General features: G+C 44.7%; 2 protein-coding genes across 5 annotated transcripts in view; one reads left to right on the forward strand and one right to left on the reverse strand.

Annotated features, from left to right (window-relative positions):
• mlh1 (mutL homolog 1, colon cancer, nonpolyposis type 2 (E. coli)) overlaps positions 1 to 9,430 on the reverse strand; it is a 40,656-nt gene extending 31,226 nt beyond the window's left edge. For both annotated transcript variants that reach the window (XM_078397916.1, XM_078397917.1), the window contains exons 1-3: positions 9,339 to 9,430; positions 8,606 to 8,756; positions 782 to 872 (exon numbers count right to left, since the gene is read on the reverse strand). In XM_078397916.1, coding sequence (XP_078254042.1) covers positions 782 to 872; positions 8,606 to 8,718 — 204 coding nt within the window. In that variant the 5' untranslated portion in view covers positions 8,719 to 8,756; positions 9,339 to 9,430. The remainder of the gene's footprint in view (positions 1 to 781; positions 873 to 8,605; positions 8,757 to 9,338) is intronic.
• Positions 9,431 to 9,665: 235 nt separating this feature from the next.
• LOC144592810 (TPR and ankyrin repeat-containing protein 1-like) overlaps positions 9,666 to 23,173 on the forward strand; it is an 86,009-nt gene continuing 72,501 nt past the window's right edge. For 2 of the 3 annotated variants that reach the window (XM_078397919.1, XM_078397921.1), the window contains exons 1-4: positions 9,666 to 9,735; positions 17,418 to 17,459; positions 18,124 to 18,233; positions 22,988 to 23,122. In XM_078397919.1, the coding sequence (XP_078254045.1) occupies positions 22,989 to 23,122 (134 nt within the window). In that variant the 5' untranslated portion in view covers positions 9,666 to 9,735; positions 17,418 to 17,459; positions 18,124 to 18,233; position 22,988. The remainder of the gene's footprint in view (positions 9,736 to 17,417; positions 17,460 to 18,123; positions 18,234 to 22,987; positions 23,123 to 23,173) is intronic. The other variant, XM_078397920.1, reaches the window with a different exon arrangement.

Here is a 23,173-nt window from a genome sequence, read left to right on the forward strand (position 1 = left end):
GGTGCATGGATAGGATAGGTTTAGATAGATTTGGGCCAAAAGCAGGCAGGTGGGACTAGAGTAGATGGGACATATTCGCAGTATGAGCAAGTTGGGCCGAAGGGCCTGTTTCAAAGCTGTATGTCTCTAACTTATCGCATCAGGCAGCAACACTACAGAACATGGATAGCTGACGTTTGGGGTCAGGACCCTGCTTTAGCCTCAGTTTTTTGGGCCAGGATCCTTCTTCAGACAGGCAGCGAGGCCTTTGATACAAGTAAAAGTTCCCAGAAAATGGAAACATAGGGAGACAGAATTATTAAGATGGTTTATGGTATGCTTATATTCATTGGCTGATGAATTGAGTATAGGAGTTGGATGGCATGTTACAGTTATACAAATTGTTGGTTAGACTTCACTTTTGAGTATTGTATGCAGTGCTGGTCATCATGCTATTGGAAGGATGTGATTATGCTTGAGAGGTTGCAGAAAAGATACATAAGTGGATGGCTTGAGTTCATTTCCAAACTCCTAGACCTTGATATCAACACCTCCCTCAGCCACTGGATGCTTGACTTTCTAACCGACAAACCACAATCAGGGAGGATAGGTGACACCACCACCTCCACAATAATTCTTTACATTGGTGACACCACTGTTGTCGGCTGAATCACAGGCAATGATGAAACGGAGAAGACGAATGAGACAGAGAAATTAGTAACATGGTGTCAGGTCAGCAACCTCTCCCTCAATGTCAACAAGTCAAAAGATTCTCATGTGTGCTTTTTAAAAGAGATCTTACCCTGATACCAGTCCCATTATCCTGGATCTGAATCAATTTCAGTCCACCATCCTTTAAAATAACTTGGATATTTGTAGATTTGGCATCCAAACTGTTAACAAAAAAAAAATCATATTATCATAATCAAACCAAAGGGAAGTTCAAAAAAAGCTTGCCGAATATACCCAAGATAATCAGAAAATATGGCTAATATATTAGTTTGGTGTATAGCATTACAAGTTGTGACCACAGAACACAAGACATTATTCTAAGAATTTGTATTTTCAAAAGATGGATAGGCTACGACGAAGGACAATTTTATTGCCCATCTGCACGCATCTATGGGAAGTTAGTGCTGTTAGATACGTCTTCAATGGCTTCAGCACACGTACATAGAACAGACAGCACAAGTACATAGACCAGTACAGCACAGGGACAGGCCCTTCAGCCCACAATGTTTGTGCCCAACATGACGCCAAGTTAAATTGATCTCATCCTCCTGTTCATGATCCATATCCCTCTATTCCCTGCACTTCCATGTGTCAATCTACTGACCTCTGAAACGCCACTATCATATCTGCCGCCACCACCAGCCCTTGCAATGCGCTCAGGCCTCCGCCACTTTGTGTAAAAAAAAAAAATTCCCAACACATCTTCATTAAACCTTTCCCCACTCACCTTCTAGCTATGCCCTCTAGTGTTGGACATTTCTACCCTGGATAAAAAGTTCTGACTGTCACTCTGTAATTAACAGTGTGTACAGACCATCCCCTCAGTAAAATGCACGACTAACGTGGGCGGACACCCATACAAATGAACGGGCTCCCATAATATTAAATTTCAAAATTAACTTGACGAACTTGGCCGCTGATGTTCCCGAGTAATTACTGCTCTTGCCTTAGATGTCAGGATCAAGTGGATGGGGCGTATTTTTGATGTAGCTCTGTATGTGCTGCTTCTTGTGGATTGCACCCTATGCTGCCGTGACACAGAGATAACAAAGAGTATTTTGGTGGCTACTGCAGCTGCCTCACAGCTCCGGACACCTAGGTTCATTTCTAAGATCGCTATCTTTGTGGAGTTTGTACAGTCTCCCTGTAACCAGGTGGGTGGGTACCCATGGGTGGTCTAGTTTCCTCCCACACACCAAACTCATTCAGGCTATTAGCTTAATTGGCTATTACTGTACACACCATCCCAATCTCAAATCCCAAATCAGAAATGGATGAGAGTCAATGGGGGGGGGATGCAGGAGAATAAAAATATAATTCATGTTGCTTGGTACTTGATCTTTGGCATGGACCCAGGAAGGTTGAAATCTATGTCTGTCTCTATGCTGCAACTCTCTATGAATATTTGATAGATTAGGAGGCCAATGGAGCAGGTCCTGGGTTTTTGTCAATCTAAGATTACTGCCCTGGAGTCATCCAAGTAAGCAGAGGATATTCAACACCCGACATGGATCTGGTAGGTAGTGAAGAAAACACTGAGGAAACAGAATGCATATCTATCACTCATCACAAGGTACAGCGTCTGACCTGCTGATAGGCACGATATTTATATTTGCTTGTCTGACCAGAGGCTTACGAGGCGGCTGCAGAGACAGTCTGCGCATGGGTTGTAACCTACTAAAGTTCCTTGAATCCTGGAGAGGTTCCAGAGCTCCAAATGTAATGCCATTATTCAAGGAGGGAGAAGCAACTACAGGCCATTTAACTTTACATCCATCATTGAGAAAAGCTCGAATTCACCTCACAAACATGTTATAGCACGATATTGAGAAAAATCTTAGTAACATGGCGCCATGGCAACAACCTCTACTTCAATGTCCGCAAGCCAGATGAGCTAGTTATTGACTTCAGGAAACATGGTGGAGTACATGCCCCAGTCAAAGGTGCCTAAGAAGAGATAGAAACATAGAAAAATAGGTGCAGGAGTAGGCCATTTGGCCCTTCGAGCCAACACCACCATTCAATATGATTATGGCCGATCATCTAAAATCAGTACTCCGTTCCTGCTTTTTTCCCCATATCCCTTGATTCCTTTAGCCCGAAGAGCTAAATCTACCTCTCTCTTGAAAACATCCTGTGAATGGGCCTCCACTGCCTTCTGTGGCAGAGAATTCCACAGATTCACAACTCTCTGGATGAAGAAGTTTTTCCTCATCTCAGTCCTAAATGGCCTACCCCTTATTCTTAAACTATGACCCCTGGTTCTGGACTTCCCCCAACATTGGGAACATGTTTCCTGCCTCTAACGTGTCCAACCCCTTAATAATCTTATACGTTTCGATAAGATCCCCTCTCATCCTTCTAAATTCCAGTGTACATTTTTCCTGTCCAATCCTTTTGGAATTTTATGTATTTCTATTCCATAAGATAGTCGAGAATATCACCGCAAACTGTCCTGGATCAACCACATTGAAGCTGCAACCAAGATAGCACACTACAATGTCTCTACTTTTTAAAGAAGACATGGAAGTTTGGCATGTCTCCAACAATTCTTAACTTCAGCAATGTTATAGAAAGTATCATATCGAGCTGCATCACAGCTTGGTTTGGAAACAGCAAGGCCCAAAACGGCAGAGTTGTGGATTCAGCCAGTCCCTCATTAAATTAGTACTCTTCCCCCTCCCCCTCCCCCTCCCCCATTGATACTTCAGCAACCTATTTAACCAAGCACCATTTACACCTTTGCCATTCCCTATTCTCTCCTCTCCCATCATGCAGAAGATACAAAAGTTGGAAACTATGTACCACCACGTTCAGGAACAGATTCGTCTCTGCTGTTATCGTACCACTGAATTGTCTCCAATAAGCTAGGGCGTTGTCCCAATCTACACTTTTTTTTGAACTGCACTTTCTCTCTAAAGTCGTGACACCATATTGTGCACTCTGGTATTTTTCTCTTTCCACTGTTGGACATGTTTATTCATGTATAGTATGATTTGACTGGAAAGCATGCAAAGGTTTTCATGTATCTCAGTAATGTAATAAGCGAATACCAAAAAATCACAAGACAATCCGAGAGTTATTACAATTTCGTGAAACAGAAACAGGCTCCTTGCCTCATGCTGAACATCAAATCCCCATCTATACTGATCCCATTTTCAAGCACAGCTTCCAGAACCTTCATGCCTTGGGAATTCAAATACTGATCTAGACAATTCTTAAATTCTGCTCAATCACCCTATCAGCTTGTCCAAAGTCCAACCCAACCCCTGACCAGAGAGTGGTAATACCCCACTAAACCTTTATTCCAAACCTTAAATCTATGCGCTCTGGTGACAGACACCTCTCCCATGGGGAAAGGTTTACTTCTACCCTATCAATGACCCTCGGATGGGCCCACGCTGGGTGATGGAGGTCGGTTGAGGATATGCCACAGAGAACAAAGAGCGACCCGACATGGGGTGGGGGTGGGGGCGGCACTGCGAGAACAAATAGGGACCCCGCGTTTGGGATCACCGAGAACAGAGGGGCGCAGCCTGGGGGGGGCATGAACAAAGAGGAACCATTGGGACTACATTAAACACTTGGTAACTTTATCGGCACCCTACGCGTAATGACTGTTACAAACTTGGCATGCAAAACAAAGAATTTCACTGTGGCATGACACGTGATAATAAGGTGTCAATTAATCAAGTTTATAACTAGGAAAACAATATGTAGGAGAAAGCAAAACTACCCACTTCAGGTAGTCCCTGCTTCCCCTCTCTATCCCCTCCCCTTCCCAGTTCTCCTACTAGTCTTCCTGTCTCTGACTACATCCTATATTTGTCCCGCCCCCTCCCCCGACATCAGTCTGAAGAAGGGTCTCAACCTGAAACGTCACCCATTCCTTCTCTCCAGAGATGCTGCCTGGCCTGCTGAGTTACTCCAGCATTTTGTGTCTACCTTCAAGTTAATAACTAGCTATTTCATCTTGCTGACATTGAGGGAGCAGTTATGTCTAAACACCATGTTACAAAGCATCTTCTTCCTGTACTCCATCTCGTCAATATTTATATTTCGGCCCACCATAGTGTCATCGTCTGCAAAGTTGTAGATGGAGTGGCCCGCCCCGAGTCGCGGGGCGTGGGTCGGCCCGCTGCGGACCTTTCACCGTCCGGCGCGGCCTGGCAACTTCAACAGCCTGACCGCGGGAGAAGACGGCAGGGGAAGAGAAAAGACATTCTGGCCTTCCATCACAGTGAGGAGGTGACTGGAGGAGACTCACTCTGATGGATGTTTCTTTTTGTTTGGTATTGGTTTATGATTGTGTGTGTTATTGCTTATTTTTATTGCTCTTATTGTTGGACTGTGGGTAATCTTTCATTTCACTGCACATTTATGTGTATGTGACAAATAAAAATTGACTATTGACTATTGAGTACCCAATATTTTTGCGCAGGTTGAAGATGGGTGGCGAAGAGGCATTTAGAACGCTTGCCTTCATTGAGAAGGGTATAAGAGTACAAAAGGAGGGACAGTATAATGCAGCTGTATAAGTAGTCGGTGAGACCACACTTGAAATTATCTATGCAGTTTTGGTCACCCAGCTCTCGGAAGGATGACATTAAGTTGGAAAGTGTGCAGAAGTGATCACCAGGATCTTACCTGGGCTTGTTTTAGAGGGAGGGGTTAAACACGCTGGGACTTTTTTCTTTGGAGCATGGGAGACTGAGGGGTGACAATATTTAGCATAAAAGATCAAAAGAATAATGGATGACGTGAACGTTCAGTCTATTTCCCAGGGTAGAAAATTCTAAAAGTAGCTTGCTTAAGGTTTGAGGGGAGAGATTTAGGAGGGAACTTCGCAATATTTTCACTTCGAGTTCATATCTCGAACAAGCTGCCAGAGGAAGCTATGGAAGCAGATACAATTAAAATTTTTAGAAGACATTTGGCCAGATGTACAGGCAGGAAGGGTTTAATGCAGGCTAAGCCAGAATGCCAGCATTGTTAGCATGGGCAAAGTGAGATGAAGGGCACATTTCTGCACTTTATAGATCTAGGACATACCGTAAAGCTGTAAGAATACGAGGTGCTGTTCCTCCAGTTTGTGTGTGGCCTCACTGGCAATGGTGGAGGTTTAGAGGCCCAGAGGCCTAGGACAATAGACAATAGGTGCAGGAGTAGGCCAGTCGGCACTTCGAGCCAGCACCACCTTCAATGTGATCATGGTTGATCATTCTCAATCAGTACCCCGTTCCTGCCTTCTCCCCATATCCCCTGACTCCGCTATCCTTAAGAGCTCTATCTAGCTCTCTTGAATGCATTCAGAAAATTGGCCTCCACTGCCTTCTGAGGCAGAGAATTCTACAGATTTACAACTCTCCGACTGAAAAAGTTTTTCCTTATCTCTGTTCTAAATGGCCTACCCCTTATTCTTAAACTGTGGCCCCTTGTTCTGGACTCCCCCAACATTGGGAACATGTTTCCTGCCTCTAACGTGTCCAACCCCTTAATAATCTTATATGTTTCGATAAGATCCCCTCTCATCCTTCTGAATTCCAGTGTATACAAGCCTAGTCGCTCCAGTCTTTCAACATATGACAGTCCCGCCATTCCGGGAATTAACCTAGTAAACCTACGCTGCACGCCCTCAATAGCAAGAATATCCTTCCTCAAATTTGGAGACCAAAACTGCACACAGTACTCCAGGTGCGGTCTCACTAGGGCCCTGTACAACTGCAGAAGGACCTCTTTGCTCCTATACTCAACTCCTCTTGTTATGAAGGCCAACATTCCATTGGCTTTCTTCACTGCCTGCTGTACCTGCATGCTTCCTTTCAGTGACTGATGCACTAGGACACCCAGATATCGTTGTACGTCCCCTGTTCCTAACTTGACACCATTCAGATAATAATCTGCCTTCCTATTCTTACCACCAAAGTGGATAACCTCACACTTATCCACATTAAACTGCATCTGCCATGCATCTGCCCACTCACACAACCTGTCCAAGTCACCCTGCAACCTCATAGCATCTTCCTCACAGTTCACACTACCATCCAGCTTTGTATCATCTGCAAATTTGATAATGGTACTTTTAATCCCTTCATCCAAGTCATTAATGTTTATTGTAAATAGCTGCGGTCCCAGCACCGAGCCTTGCGGTACTCTACTAGTCACTACCTGCCATTCTGAAAGGGACCCATTTATCCCCACTCTTTGCTTTCTGTCTGCCAACCAATTTTCTATCCATGTCAGTACCCTACCCCCAATACCATGTGCTCTAATTTTGCCCACTAATCTCCTATGTGGGACCTTGTCGAAGGCTTTCTGAAAGTCAAGGTACACCACATCCCCAGTCAATTTTCCTAGTTACATCCTCAAAAAATTCCAGAAGATTAGTCAAGCATGATTTCCCCTTCATAAATCCATGCTGACTCGGAACGATCCTGTTACTGCTATCGAAATCCTTCGCAATTTCATCTTTTATAATTGACTCCAGCATCTTCTCCATCACTGATGTCAGACTAACTGGTCTATAATTTCCCGTTTTCTCTCTCCCTCCTTTCTTAAAAAGTGGGATAACATTAGGACAAAGTCAGTATGGGAATGGGAAGGAGAGTTTAAATGGTCAACAACCGGGAGATCTAGCAGGCCTTGGAGTACTAAGCTCAAGTGTTCGATGGTATGGTCGAGAACTTGGTTTTGCTGATGTAAAGGAGACCACATCGGGAACATCGGATGCAGTGGATGAGTTTACAGGAGGTGCATGTGAACCTCAGGATGCAAGGATGGATAGGAACGTGTTACCTCTCCTGTGGTTGCAGAGGAAAGTACCTGGGTGGGAGTAGTTTTGGTGGGAAGGGGTGAATCAACCAAGGAGGGAACAGTCTCTGCCTAAAGCGGAAAGGGGTGGGAAGGTGTGACTGGTGTTGGAATCACGTTGAAGGTGGATGAAATGCCAGATAATGATGTGGAGGCCGGTGGGGAGAAAGGCAAGGGCCAAGGGAACTCTATCTTTGGGAAGGAAAGCAAGAGCATCATACAGGGGAGACATGGTTGATGATTCCATCTATTACAGCCGAGGGGAAACCATGTTTACTAAAGAAAGAGGACATCTCAGACATCCTAGAATGGAAAGCCTCAATGTGGGAGTATATGCAGCTGAGATGGAGAAGTTCAGAGTAAGGGATTGCGACTTTGCAAGAGATAGGGAGGGAGGACGTGTAATCTTGCGTGTTGATTTGTTTGACGGTTGCAGACATACTCTGACAGTTTAGTCCTTCAGAACTCAATCACCTCAGTCCGCGTTAAGACTACGAAGCCAAGGGATGATTGAGACTCTTCTTCAGACCGAAACGTCACCCATTCCTTTTCTCGAGAGACTCGCTGAGTTACTCCAGCATTTTATATCTAAACCAGCATCTACAGTTCCTTCTATCCCACACAACTGTTGGGGCCCCATTCCTAATATGCACCTCTCGTCCGTACAAAAATAATGACTCAAGATGTAAAAATACAATCGGTTTGCGCTTAGCAGTTTACCGATTCCCCCGTGACACCCACAAATAGATTAATGCCTCCCGAGGAGACTCATCATGACATGCAAGAGAAATATATATTTTAGCGCGCACTCTTCTCCGCCAAACGGTTGCATGGATTATTTATAGACAATAGGTGGAGGAGTAAGCCATTCAGCCCTTCGAGCCAGCACCGCCATTCAATGTGATCATGGCTAATCATTCTCAATCAGTACCCCGTTCCTGCCTTCTCCCCACACCCCCTGACTCCGTTATCATTCAGAGCTCTATCTAGCTCTCTCTTGAATGCATTCAGAGAATTGGCCTCCACTGGCCTTCTGAGGCAGTGAATTTGGGGGCTCGCTCTCTACAAATCCATTCCAGCCCACCTGTTCTCCAGCATTTCTTTAATGGCATTAACGGGTCGCTGGATCACCTCGCCGGCAGCAATCCTGTTCACCACCACTTCATCCAACCTACGAATGACTCCAGGGACGGCCATGACCCGCCACTTTAGTAACTGCTGGGCTGCACCAACACCTAAAAACAACAACAACAATTATTATTATTATTCTGCTGCTGCCAGCCGCCAGAAAAACATCCGTGCCCTGGTGCCCGCTTCACACGGTGGGTGCACATCTCACACTCACTCACTCACACACTCACTCTCGCACACTCACTCACACTTGCACACTCCCTCACACTCACTCATTCACACAAACACTCACACACTATCTCTCTCACTTACTCACTCTCTCACGCACACACTCACTCGCGCACACTCACTCGCACTCACACACTCCCTCACACTCACTCATTCACACACTCGCTCACACTCACTCGCACACACACTCACACTCTCTCACGCACTCACTCTCACACTCACTCACTCGCACACTCACTCACACACTCTCGCACACACTCGCTCGCACTCACTCACACACTCACTCACACTCATTCTCTCACACACACTCACTCTCACTCACACACTCTCTCACACTCTCTCTCACACACACTCTCTCACACTCTCACTCTCACTCACTCACACTCACACTCTCACTCACACACACACTCACTCACACACTCTCTCTCACACACACACTCTCTCACACACACACTCACACAATAACTGCGACCAGGCCGAGAGGCAATGCCACCTCCAGCGGCGGGAGCTGCGAGCAGCGCAGCGCAGCGCAGTGCAGCGTCGGGCGGGCGGTCACTTGCAGCAGCCGCTGCCAATGGAGCGCCCCGGTGTCTATCACCAGGCCTCAGCCATTCATTCCACACGGAAAGCACGATTGCAAATGACCGTCTTGGGCTCGCAGCTCCCTCCCTCCCTCCCTCCCTCCCGACTGCAATAGCACAGGTCTGCTTTCAACTGCACCGCCCCGGGAACTACAATTGTGCGAAGCCTGGTCCCCGTCCGTCAGCGGAAGTAGTGGGTGATGGTGGTGATGGTGGTGGAGGAGGAGGAGGAGCAGCTCACTTTGATAAACATTTCTCTACAGTACTGGATACGGTAAACACAAAAACCCTTTTCGTTTGCATCCCTATTATTATTATTATAATAATTATTATTATTGCAAACTATAGTTCGGTAGTTGCAAAGATTGGTGCATAAATAATACACCGTAGTGCAAAAAGCGAAAGGCCAAAGAGAGACAAAACGTGAAACAACATTTCTGTCGCAATCCGGGGGAAAGCCTTTTGTGGAAGTAGCAAATATGCATCACATCCTATCCCACCGTCCAACAAAAGCATTATCGCATTATGCATATTGTGGTAAGATGCCATAAAGGGAGAAATAAGTCAAACAGTTTACAAAGCCCTTTTCTAATTAATGAGATAGATGGTCTAATTGGCATAGATGGTATTATTTTCTATTCGTCTGTTGCACAATGTGTTGTGTGTCATCACGTTGGAATCCTAGTTATTATTATTTTTTCCCTTTCAGTTTTGTACATGCCTTGTGTTCATCCAACATGTAAATTTTCCATTAAGTGAGCTCGTCCAGCCGTTGTTCTCAATGGAGGATGGTATTTGAGAAAGTTTTATCCCATTCGACAATGCAAATTCGAATTGTCTTCACGTTCAGGCCTGTGTCATCAATCTGTGTAAGAAGATAAGAAAGGTGCACAAAGTCTAATGGGATTGTACTCTCGACCACCAATTATCAACGGCAGATAGAAGAGCAGATATGTGGATAGATTACTGGAAGATGCCAAAGAAACAGTCTTAGTAGGTGACTAACTTTTCCAGTATTTCCAATATTGCAACTTGCTCACTGGCAAAGGCTTTGACTGGACAAGACTTGTTTAGGTGTATCCAAGAGCATTTCCTGAAACAATATGTGGATAGTCTAACCCAAGACTGGAACAGGCTGGATGTTGTATAAGAAAATAACTGCAGATGCTGGTACAAATCGAAGGTATTTATTCACAAAATGCTGGAGTAACTCAGCAGGTCAGGCAGCATCTCGGGAGAGAAGGAATGGGTGACGTTTCGGGTCGAGACCCTCCTTCTGTGTCACCAATCTGTTGGATTAGCGGCTCACTCACATTGAAGTGGCGTTTACTCAATGAGGGATATTTTCTCAGGTGGCTGCAGACTCAACAGCTCTGGCCGTATGTATCTACGGAGAATTGAAAACGTTTAAATTATCTAGACTTACAGAGTGGCAATAACATTGAATTCATTAGAGATTATTCGACGACATGCAAGAAGTATGATTTTTTTAAAGATTGTTTAAAAAAAAGCCCTGATTGCAACAGGGTAAGATTATATGATACTGACTATAATGTATAAGAAAATAACTGCAGATGCTGGTACAAATCGATTTATTCACAAAATGCTGGAGTAACTCAGCAGGTCAGGCAGCATCTCGGGAGAGAAGGAATAAGGGTCTCGACCCGAAACGTCACCCATTCCTTCTCTCCCGAGATGCTGCCTGACCTGCTGAGTTACTCCAGCATTTTGTGAATAATATGATACTGACTGTCAGGCCAGTGCTTGTGCAATATGACCAATTCTGGTCGTTTGGTTACAGAGAATGCCACTCTGCCCTCAAATGCACTTCAACTGATCTCTCCCCATTCTTGATCTCACTATCTCCATCAAAGGGGATTGAGATCTACTACAAACCCACTGACTCCCACAGTTTCCTTGATTACACCACTTCCCAGCCTGCCTCCTGAAAGGGTGCCATCACTTTTCTTGATTTCTCCAACAAGACTGCACCTGCTCCCAAGATGAGGCTTTGCACTCGAGGACATCCAAGATATTCTCTTCAATAAACGTGATATATCCCCCTCCCGCTGTTGTGGATTGGCCCCTCACCCATGTCTCCTCTGTGTCCCACAGTTCTGCTCTAGTTCCCACTATCACCTTTCACATCCAACACATAATTCTTCAGCACTTCTGCCACCTTCAACATTATTGCCACCAGTTACATCTTCCCATCCTCATCTCTTTCTGATGAGAACACTGTTTCCACAACTCCTCGGATCGCTTATCCCGTCCCACCTACCTAACCCCTTCCCCATGCTTTCTCCTGCACGGGATGTAACCCAGGACCGCAGCAAGCCATACAAATGAGACAGAGGTTCACATGCACGCCTCTATTGCATTCAGTGTGGCATCCTGACATCGGCGACACCAACCTTAGACTGGGCTGCCTTTTTGTTGAATAATGGCTCTCTGTCGGCCAAGGGCTGCTGGATCTCCCTGTTGCTAACCAGTTTAGCATCCCATTATTACCTTTCTGTCCTTGACCTCCATTGAAAGAGTGAGGCTACACACAGACTGGAGAAACAACGCCACATAGCTTGCAACCCAAAGGTATGAACATTGAATTCTCTAGTTTCACGAAAATCCCCTCTGTCCTCCCACGATATTCCCTCACTTTGGTGTGTATCAATTTCTCCCACCCTCCCAGCTCCTTTGTCCTTCTTCTTGTACTCGGCTCCCAACCCTGAGTTTGTAATTTCCCTTTTATTCCCTCTCTTTCCCTTCCCCACTGTCCCCTTACCATCACTATTTCTCCCTCTGGCTTTGCTTTCCACTCCTCTTCCCTCCTTACCTGACATCCTTGGTCTCCTTTTCACCTCTGGCCTTTGCCACTTAGTCCACTCATCTGTCAATAAATCCCACCCCTCTCTGGTATCCACCTATAGGTTGCAAGCTTTGTTCAGCCCCACCTCTCTTCCCCCTATTGCCCGCAGACCCAAAACAACCACTCCATTTTCTCCATAGATGTTGCCTGATCTGCTGAGTTCCCCCTGCACTTTGTGTTTTGCTCAAGATTCACACATTTGCAGTTCCTTGTCTCTACAGAAAGAGGGTGCACAGTTTTATGAGGTCTGGATGTTGAAGAAATACCACATTATTGAACATCTCGGCCTTTTGAAAGATGTAAATCTGAAATATCAGGGTTGAAATTGGTGCCTTGGGCCAGTATTTTTTTGTTGGTGGTTGGGAAGTGAGTATTTATCTGTATTTATAAACTTGTAGGAATATCATGGATAACTTGAGAAAGAATAAGGTTGTGGCAGTATCTAATTTTAATTTCCCTACTACTTATTGGTTCATTATTGTCTCGATATATTGTATTGTATTGTATTGTATTGTCTACAGAGATACAGGAAAATCTTTGTTTTGTGCGCTATCCAAGTAAATAATTACATACGTGAAGTCAACGTGTCACGCAAAAACAGAGAAAACAGTGTGCAGAATATAGAGTTACAACTATAGAGAAAATGTGTATTTAAAAAAAGCTTAAGGGTTGCAACGAGATAGATGCGGAGGTCAGGAATACTTTCTTAGCTAATGAAAGGCCTTTCAAAAGTCTGATAATCGGAAATAAGTTTTTTTTTCTTAAATCTTGTGATATGTGCTTTCAAGCTTTTGTATTTTCGGCCCTACGGGGCAGAAGCGGGAATAAGGGTGGTCCTCGCTAATGTTGGCTGCTTTCCCTAAGGCAGTATGAAGGGTAGACAGTGTCAATTGATGGTGGGGTTGTACTGCTGGTGGGCTGGTTTGCGTGATGGACTGTGCTCTGTCCACAACTTCGTACAACGTTGGGCAGAGCAGTTGCCAAATCAAGCTGTGATGCATCATGATAGGATGCTTCCTCTTAATTTCTGTGTCTCTGCTGTATCTCCTCCCTATATCCACTGCTTCGCCGATGATATCCAGCTCCTCATCTCCACCAAGTCAATCTCCCCCACCACACACTCTACACTGACAAACTGCATCACGGAAATAAAATCTTGGCTTCAATCAAATTTCCTCAAACTCAATTGCAACAAATCTGAAATCATCATCATTGGTCCAAAAACGCTCACCAAATCCACCCAAAACTTCATCCTCAACATTGATGGTCTCCCAGTATCCACCTCCCCTCACATCCGGAATCTTGGAATCATCTTTGATCAAACCCTCTCCTTTGACAAACACATCAAACACATCACAAAGACAGCCTTCTTCCACCTCAAAAACATTGCCCGTCTCCGTCCATCCCTCTCCTCCACAGCTGCAGAAACCCTCATCCACGCCTTCATCACCTCCCGTCTGGACTACTGCAACAGCCTCCTCCTCTATGGCGCACCCTCAAAAATCATCAGTAAACTTCAATACATTCAAAACTCCGCTGCCCGTCTACTCACCCACACCCCGATCCGTGACCATATCACCCCCGTACTTTACAAACTCCACTGGCTCCCCATCCCCCAGAGAATCCAGTACAAAATCCTCCTCATAACCTACAAAGCCCTCCATAACCTGGCCCCATCCTACCTGACCGACCTCCTCCACAGACACACTCCCACCTGCACCCTCCGCTCTGCTGCTGCCAATCTCCTATCCCCCCCACATCCGGACCAAACTCAGATCCTGGGGGGACAGGGCTTTCTCCATCGCTGCTCCCACCCTATGGAACTCACTACCCCAAACCGTTAGAGACTCCTCCACACTCACCACATTCAAAACATCGCTGAAGTCTCACCTGTTCAGTACTGCTTTCAACCACTGAAGGTCACCTCACCTTCTGTCTCCTTTCTCTGTTCGTTTACTTATTTACTTATTTATCTATTTATTCATTTCCCTATGTTCTCTAAATCTCTGTAAAGCGTCTTTGAGTATATGAAAAGCGCTATATAAATATAATGCATTATTATTATTATTATATCTATTGTTTTCCATTCTAGGACATCAGAGATGTAATTTTCCTTCAGTAAATGTAGTTTCTCCTCTCCCTGCTATTGTGAATGGATCCCTCACCCTCGTATCTCCTCTGTTTGGTCTCCAAATTTGAGGAAGGACATTTTTGCTATTGAGGGAGTGCAGCGTAGGTTCACTAGGTTAATTCCCGGAATGGTGAGACAGTCGTATGTTGAAAGACTGGAGCGACTGGGCTTGTATACACTGGAATTTAAAAGGATGATAGGGGATCTTAGAAACATAGAAAATAGGTGCAGGAGTAGGCCATTCGGCCCTTCGAGCCTGCACCGCCATCCAATATGATCATGGCTGATCATCCAGCTCAGTAACCTGTACCTGCCTTCTCTCCATACCCCCTGATCCCTTTAGCCACAAGGGCCACATCTAACTCCCTCTTAAATATAGCCAATGAACTGGCCTCAACTACTTTCTGTGGCAGAGAATTCCACAGACTCACCACTCTCTGTGTGAAGAAATGTTTTCTCATCTCGGTCCTAAAAGACTTCCCCCTTATCCTTAACTTCCCCCTTATCCTTAACTTCCCCCTTATCCTTAAACTTCCCCCTTATCCTTAAACTTCCCCCTTATCCTTTCTTATTGAAACATATAAGATTATTAAGGGATTGGACACGCTAGAGGCAGGAAAAATGTCGGGGGAGTCCAGAACCAGGGGCCACAGTTTAAGAATAAGGGGTAGGCCATTTAGAAAAGAGATGAGGAAAAACTTTTTCACTCAGAGAGTTGTAAACCTGTGGAATTCTCTGCCTCAGAAGGCAGTGGAGGCCGATTCTCTGGATGCTTTCAAGAGAGAGCTAGATAGAGCTCTTAATGATAGCGGAGTCAGGGGGTATGGGGAGAGGACAGGAACGGGGTACTGATCATGAATGATCAACCATGATCACATTGAATGGCGGTGCTGGCTCGAAGGGCCGAATGGCCTACTCCTGCATCTATTGTCAATTGTTTCTTACAGTTCTGCTCTCGCTCTTCTACCCCAGAGGCGGAACGGGGATAGAGTTCTCTTACTCCTCGCATTTCACCCAATCAATCTTTGCATCCAACCCATCATTTTCTGACATTACAGCCACCTTCAATGTGACACCACCACCAGTCACACCGTGCCATCGCCACCCGTTCCTGCTGTCTGTAGAGACCACTCTGTCTGCAACTCACACAAACCATCCCCTCTCACCCAAACCACCCCTCCCCTCTCCTCCCAGGCACCTTTTCCCCAATCAGTGGGAACATGTAACATTCATCACATACACCACCTCTCTCACTTCCATTCAAGGGTTCCAGCAGCTCTTCCAGGTCTGACTTGCACCTCTCAGATCTGGCGATGGCTTTGCTGAACGTTCATCTGCCTAATGACTGACGGGGGAAGCTTAACAGAGATGTGCGGGGCGAGGTTTTCTTTAAACTCAGTGTCGTGATAGGGGTCTGGAATGCATTGCCAGTTGTAGTGGTGTTTGAGTATTTTAGATGGGCACATGGCAGTGCAAGGAATCATGGGTCATGTGCAGGCAGATGAGATCAGTTCAGGCATCATGTTCAGCACAAACATTTGTGGGTCGAAGGGCCCATTCCTCTGCTCTACTGTTCTATGTAATGCTAAGACCAGCTCTCATCTGGCTGAATATAATCCATATCACTCCATCCCTTGTATATCCATGTGCATATCCAAAGGGTCTCTTAAATGCCCCTATCGTAACTGCCTCCATCAGCCCCCCAGGCAGTGTGTTCCAGGCACTCCCCACCCTCTGTACATATAAAATAAAGTTGCCTCGCGCATCTCCTTTAAACTTTACTTGTCTCATGCCCTCCAGTATTTGATATTTACATCCTGAGGGAGAAAAGATCTGTCTACCCTGTCTATGAATATAATTGTATATACTTCTGTAAAGCGAAAACACTCCAAGTCTGGCTAACCTCTTTCTGTAGCCAATACTCCCAAGTCTTGGCATCATTTGGTGGTGATCCAGGCATCCAAAAACGCGCAGGTCTGAAGAAGGGTCTCGACCCGAAACGTCGCCCATTCCTTCTCTCCCGACATGCTGCCTGACCTGCTGAGTTACCCCAGCATTTTGTGAATAATACGGTTGGTTTATTAGATTAATTGGTTACTGTAAATTCCCCCTGGCGTGCTGGTGACTGGTTGGATTTAGGGGAGATTATGGAATTTTGGGAGAAAAGCATGAGATTGGTTGAAGGACAGTGTGGATGGACATGGTGCTGAAGGTCCTGTTTTCATGCTGCTTATCTCTATGACTCTATGTGTTGGATGGAACTGCAGATGCTGGTTTAAACCGAAGATAGACACAAAAAGCTGGAGTAACTCAGCGGGTCAGACAGCATCTCTGGAGGGGACAAAAAGAAGTTTATTTTTCTCGGTTTCTCCATGTTTTCTCTATATCTCTAGTCTGGCTGGAGGGGCCAGACACAAATGCAATCGTCCCTCCAGCAGGTTCAAGATTGCAGGATATGCAGTCTCTTGTGTCTCCACTGTCAATATTTTGGTTAGCGCTCTGTGAAGCACCTCTCGTGGTTCACATAACAGCTGCTGTGCAATCGGAGGTTGTGACTGTGACTTAGGTCTACGCCAAGGTTTCATTCCGTAAACAGTGCGCTTATTTCCCAGGGTCTGTTTGGCTGATAACACACTCTGTATGTATAGGTTGAACAGAGGTAGACACAGCACTGGCTGTTATTGTCGCCCTGGGTATCGGGCTTGTGCAGGAATGTGAAACTTGGTTGATATATTGTTGGTTGCAGCAATTGCATGGAGAGAGGGGGCGGGTCAGATCAGTAATCTCTCTCTCAGGGAAACCGAAAGCTACGCGAGCCAGTTTGCTTCTTTCGGGAGAATGGTAAGTTTTGTTTTCCTGCTGCTGACGTGTTGCAGCTGAGCAGAAGGGTTTTACTCCGGAGATGTAGCCTGAGCGGCCGGGTTACTCACCCCAGCACTTTGTGTCTATGTCTTCGCAGCTGTAAGACCAGGCGAGGAGCTGAGCGACGAGACAAGAAGAGGTGAGGAATGTGGCTGTGGGGTGAGGTGGCTTTGTAACGTCGGTGGTCGCTCCCCCTCGGTTCTCTACCCTTCCTCACCCTTCCTTCATCAGTCTGAAGAAGGGTCTCGACCCATTCCTTCTCTCCTGAGATGCTGCCTGACCTGCTGAGTTACTCCAGCATTTTGTGAATAAAAATACCTTCGATTTGTGCCAGCATCTGCAGTTATTTTCTTACATTACTCTTCCCCCTATTGCTCGCAGACCCAAAACAAGCACTCCTTGTTGTACTCACCCTTCCTTGGTTCTCCAGTTGTCTTACTGCCCCCAACTCTATGTTACCACAATTGAGCCACCTTGCTGCTGTGCTAACGTCCCTTGCGAAGGCTGTTCTTTCCCTTTAAGTTGATCGTTCAGTTTTTTTTTTGGTGTAAACGCCATCCCCGGCTTCTTTTTAAAAAAATGTGTTGCTTTGTTTCTTGGCCCACGCATCGAACCCATGTTGTCTTGTGAGAGTCCCAGTGAACATCCTGGAATTTGTACGTGTAGTCTGTGGTTTAGTGTGTCTTGTCTGAACCCTGAGCCACGCAAAGTGCTATTCATTTGTGAAATTACAATGTTTTCATATTTCCAGTTCGTGTATCTAAAAAATCTTGTTTTTCTGATCTAAAATGTATTTGCTGAAGACCGAACAGTGCAGATAAGAAGCACGGAAAATTAAACGGACAAACCGCACTCGCAGGCTGTGTCTACCACAGCATGGTCTTACGACAACGGGTTTTAGACCAGCCTGAAGGTAATTTAAGGTCATTTTTTATATAAACATTTTGAAAACAATTATATGCTCTCATGTTTAAGTTGTTGTGGTCTCTAAACTGAATGGAAGCAGATTGGATGTTGCTTCTCGCCTGGCAATGTTGCAGAATAGGTAATTTGGAGAAATGTTATGGTAAAAAGAGGGGAACCCTTGAGAGATTAGGAGTTCCACAACAAAAACTACATTTTTGGAGGCAAAACATATAATTTGATATTTTGCATCATCCATTAGACATGCATCAGAACTCATATAATAACAGATGTAGTTAATATAGACATTATTGTGTAAATAGGTATATTCATATGATTGTACGGGTGAGTGAGTATATATGTAGTTATATATGTATTTTAGGTATTAGTTATTATAGATAATACTTGATAAATATTGATTAGGGAATGGGGGTACGATTAAATAAGTTCACACTTCCTACTCCTTTTCGCACATGTAAAGACGTTAAGTAATTAATGAAATTCTTTGTATTTCTTCTGTTTTTTTTGTTTTTTAATTGATGTCTTTTAACATGTATGAAATAAAATGATAGAAAGAAAAGAAAGAAAGAAAATATTCACATGTTTGCACCTTTTACCTCCAAAGATGCTGATTGACCAACTGAGTTCTTCCAGCTTTGTTTTTGTTCTAGATTTCAGCATCTGTACTTTCTTTATCTTTGGTCCACAATGTAAAGTTATCAGAAAGAAAGTAGGGAAAATGTGAAGTTTGACCTCAGCAGTATATAAGCAGGGAGGAGAAGGCAAGTAGGATAGTGCATTTCTAAGATGTTTTTGTATGGGTTGTCCACAGCAAGGTTGTAACAGTAAGGTAGTAACGGGGACGTCTCGGATCCTGAAGATTAATGGTTAATTTGTCTTTAAAAAAATATCTTCAAACTTGATTATGAAGCTTTAATGCACTCTGTAAGCACTGTTCTCTTTAATATGCATCACAGGATTGCATGATACTTTATAATTCTAATATAAGGCAAGAGGATGACCAGGGAGAAGGTAGAACTGCTGAAAGATAAAGGAAGGAATCTATGGTTGGATTCGGTGGGTGTAGGTGCGGTACTTAACAAGTACTTTGCATCTGCATTCAACGAGAAGGGCTTGGAGGACAGCGAGCAGAATGTGGAGAATACAAATATGCGAGGACAGTTTGAGATGGAGAAGGAGGTCATGCTGAGGCTCTTGAAGAACTTAGGTGGGTGTCCTCGGGGCCTGATGGGATCTATCCCAGGTTATTGAACGAGGCAAGAGAAGAGAATGTGGGGACATTGTCAAGCATCTTTGTTGCTTCTCCAGCCACAGGTGAGGCCCCAGAGGACTGGAGAGTGACCAATGTTGTTCCTTTGTTTAGGAAAGGAAATAGATAGAATCTAGGGAACTCTAGGCCCGTGACTATTGGAGAGAATTTCTTGAGGTAGGTTTTATTCCCATTTGGATAAAAATTGGCTAATTTGAGATAGCCAGTGTGGCTTTGTATGCTGCAAGTCACGTCTCTAACTCGATTGATTCTTTTTGAGGAGGTGAAAAAGGAAATTGATGAAGGTAGGATGGTGGATGTTGTATCCATGGATTTTAGTCAGACTTTACCAGTGGTAGTAGCGCAATGAGAATGGAGACTGGGTACTATGGGTGTTTGATGATATTAGCTGCCTTTTTGAGGCAGTGCCTCCTATAGATCCATTTGATGATGGGTATGTTCGTACCCATGATGAACGCGTCGACATCTACCACTTCCTGTAGTCTCTTTGCAGCTAATATTTTTTAATCCACGAGTGATAAAAAGGGCCCCTGCAATGTCTTTGGCAAGTCAGATTAAAGAGACACACGCCCAGACGTGTGCGTGTGCACGTGCATGCATAGGTGCACACAGGCACAAGCACACATGCAGGCAGGCATGTGTGCACAGGTGCAAACACAATCCAACACCAAGGAGTAAACTTAACAGACTTGATCCACTGTAGTTTGCCAACCATTGTAATAGGTCCCTGACGGATGCCATCTCTGGCCTATATTCGTTGCAGGTACATCCAGATAACACACTTGCTTCAGTCACCTATTTGTTGACTGCAGCACACCAATGCCTCTGCTTTCTCAAAAGTCTAAGGAAGTTTGGCATGTCTCCAATGACTCTTACCAACTTCTATAAATGCACCACAGGAAAGCATCCTATTGGGATCCATCACGGCTTGGTTTGACAGTCGTTTCGCCCAAGAACTTAACAAGTTGCAGAGAATTGTGGCTGTAATCTAGTCAGGCACACAAAGGAGCCTCCCTACCATTGATTTCATCTACACTTCATTGCCTCGGGGAAAGCAGCCAAAATAATCAAGGATCCTTTTTGCCCCGGTCATTCCCTGCTCCTATTGGGCAGAACATACGAAAGCTTGGAAGCGTATCCTACCAGGTTCAGGAGCATCATCTTCTCCTCTGTTATCAGCTACAGAACAGCCCTCCCATAAGCTGGTCCCAACCCTCCAATCCAGTTTGTTGCAGCCCTTATACATTTTCTCCGTAACTATTACGTAGTAGCACTATATTTTGCTCTCTGGCATTTTTCTCTTCGCATTACGGGTAGCCTGGTGAAGCACTGGAAGAGTTGCTATCTTGCAGCACCAGAGTCCCGGGTTCGATCTTGACTAAGGGTGCTGTCTGTACGATGTTTGTATGTTCTCCCTGAGACTGTTTGGGGTTTTCCCCGGGTGCTCTGTGTTCCTCCCAAGCCTACAAAAGATATACAGATTTGAAGGTTATTTGGCTCCGATAAAATTGTAAATTATCCCCAGTGTGTAGGATAGTGTTAGTTTATGGGGATTGTTGGTTGGTGCAGACTCGATGGGCCTATGTCCACACTGTATCTCTAAACTACACAATACTAAACTAAATTAACTCTTGTACACGGAACAGTACAGGACAGGAATGGGCCCTTCAGCTCACTATGTTTATGCCGAACATGAAGCCTCGTTAAACTGATCTCATCTGCCTGTATGTGTTCCATATCCCTCTGAAACTTATGTACAACTTGATTTCACTTGTGTACAGTATGATTTGACTGGATAGCATGTGAAAAGATGCTTTTCATTGTATCTTTGCACACATGACAATAGTTACCAATTTCATTAGGTCTCGGAGAGTGGGCAAACACCACATTGACGTTACCCATGGTCAGGATCGAACATTGGTCTCTGGTGCTGTCAGGCAGCGGTGGTACTGCTGCAGGGGCTTGGAAGAAGTCAATCATTTCTTATGAATCAATAGTTGTATTGATTATCAGATTGCACTTCAAAACTTTGTGTCAGTCTTTGCTCAGTGCTAGTGACTTTACCAGTTAGGTGGGAATGAAAGCCCCATTTATGAACCTTGAACATGCAGCTCTGACTGACACTTAATATAATTCTGCTGTGTTGATGCACTATCAATGGTTTTGGGAGAATGCAGCATTTCAGGAAGATAATTGGTCATGATCAACTATTTTCTCTCCAGAACGTTTAGCCACTGAAACACTATTTTGCCATCTCATTGCTCGCTATAGGACCTTGTTATGTACAATACAAATTGCAGTCATATTTTTCTCTGTCCCAATGTTCCAAATAAGTCAAATTGTTCGAGAATTTCTTGAAACCAACAGGTCTTAGACAGATAGATGTCCTTTTTCTTTTTTTTGTCATATTACCTATCTTTTGGTTTAGTTTGTTTGTGTTTCTTAAAGTATCTGATACTCATGAACGAGAAAAAAAACAATCTGCCTTCGAGCTAAATAGGTCCATTGTGAGTCCTGGAAAACATGAATTACTTTCTAATTTTGACCCACATCTGCGTGATCGATCTTGAAATTCACAACCACATATCCTCTGTGGATTTAGCTGACTTAAAAAAAACTTTTTTGACGATCACGGCCTCTGATTCAGCACTGATTTAGATTTAGATTTAGAGATACAGCGCAGATACAGGCCCTTCGGCCCACCGGGTCCGCGCCGCCCAGCGATCCCCGCACATTAACACTATCCTACACCCACTAGGGACAATTTTTACATTTGCCCAGCCAATTGACCTAAAAACCTGCACGTCTTTGAATTGTGGGAGGAAACCGAAGATCTCGGAGAAAACCCACGCAGGTCACGGGGAGAACGTACAAACTCCGTACAGATGGCGCCCGTAGTCAGGATCGAACCTGAATCTCCGGCGCTGCAGTCGCTGTGAGGCAGCAACTCTACCGCTGCGCCACCCTGCCGCCCGTCAACCCTGTAACAGGAGAGAAACATCCACTACCTCTTTCCCCCCCAGAGGTGTTGACGACCCGCTGTGTTCCTTCACTAGATTCTTGTTCCAGATTCCAGCATCTGCACCCTGTTGTGTCTGCACGAAATCTACGTCCACTGGCCCACAATGACTCCCATCCTCCTTTGTGGTTCTGGAACAAAGACTACCTACTGAACACACCTCAAAGCACTGTGATGAGGCTGTCAACACTAACTTTCTCTGTAGGAGAAGATTTTGCATGAGATGTTGGGGTCATCATAAAGATGATACAGTAATAGCTGATATTTGTTCAAAATCATTTGACATATCTATCAATTAATCATCATCTTCTGGCTTCTGGTACACTTGGGAACCCAGCCATACCAGCATGCATCTCAAGTAATATCAAAGACTTACTTAAAGCATACAAGGCTTGTATTCTTCATTCACGAAAAAGGAGCATGATGTCTACACTGTATTTGTGTTTTGTTGCAGAATGGATCAATTTGTATATGTAATGCAACTAAAACATCTTGGAAATGAGGCATTTAAACAACAGCATTATCATGTTGCAATCCAAAGGTATGATGACGCGCTACGAATTCTTCAGCTTTACCAACGAGATGGAAGGTAAAAATTATTTTTTGACTTTGCAAATATTACATGGGATTGATTTTGATC

This window comes from Rhinoraja longicauda, chromosome 4 (genome assembly GCF_053455715.1).
Source record: "Rhinoraja longicauda isolate Sanriku21f chromosome 4, sRhiLon1.1, whole genome shotgun sequence".
NCBI classification, from domain to species: domain Eukaryota; kingdom Metazoa; phylum Chordata; class Chondrichthyes; order Rajiformes; family Arhynchobatidae; genus Rhinoraja; species Rhinoraja longicauda.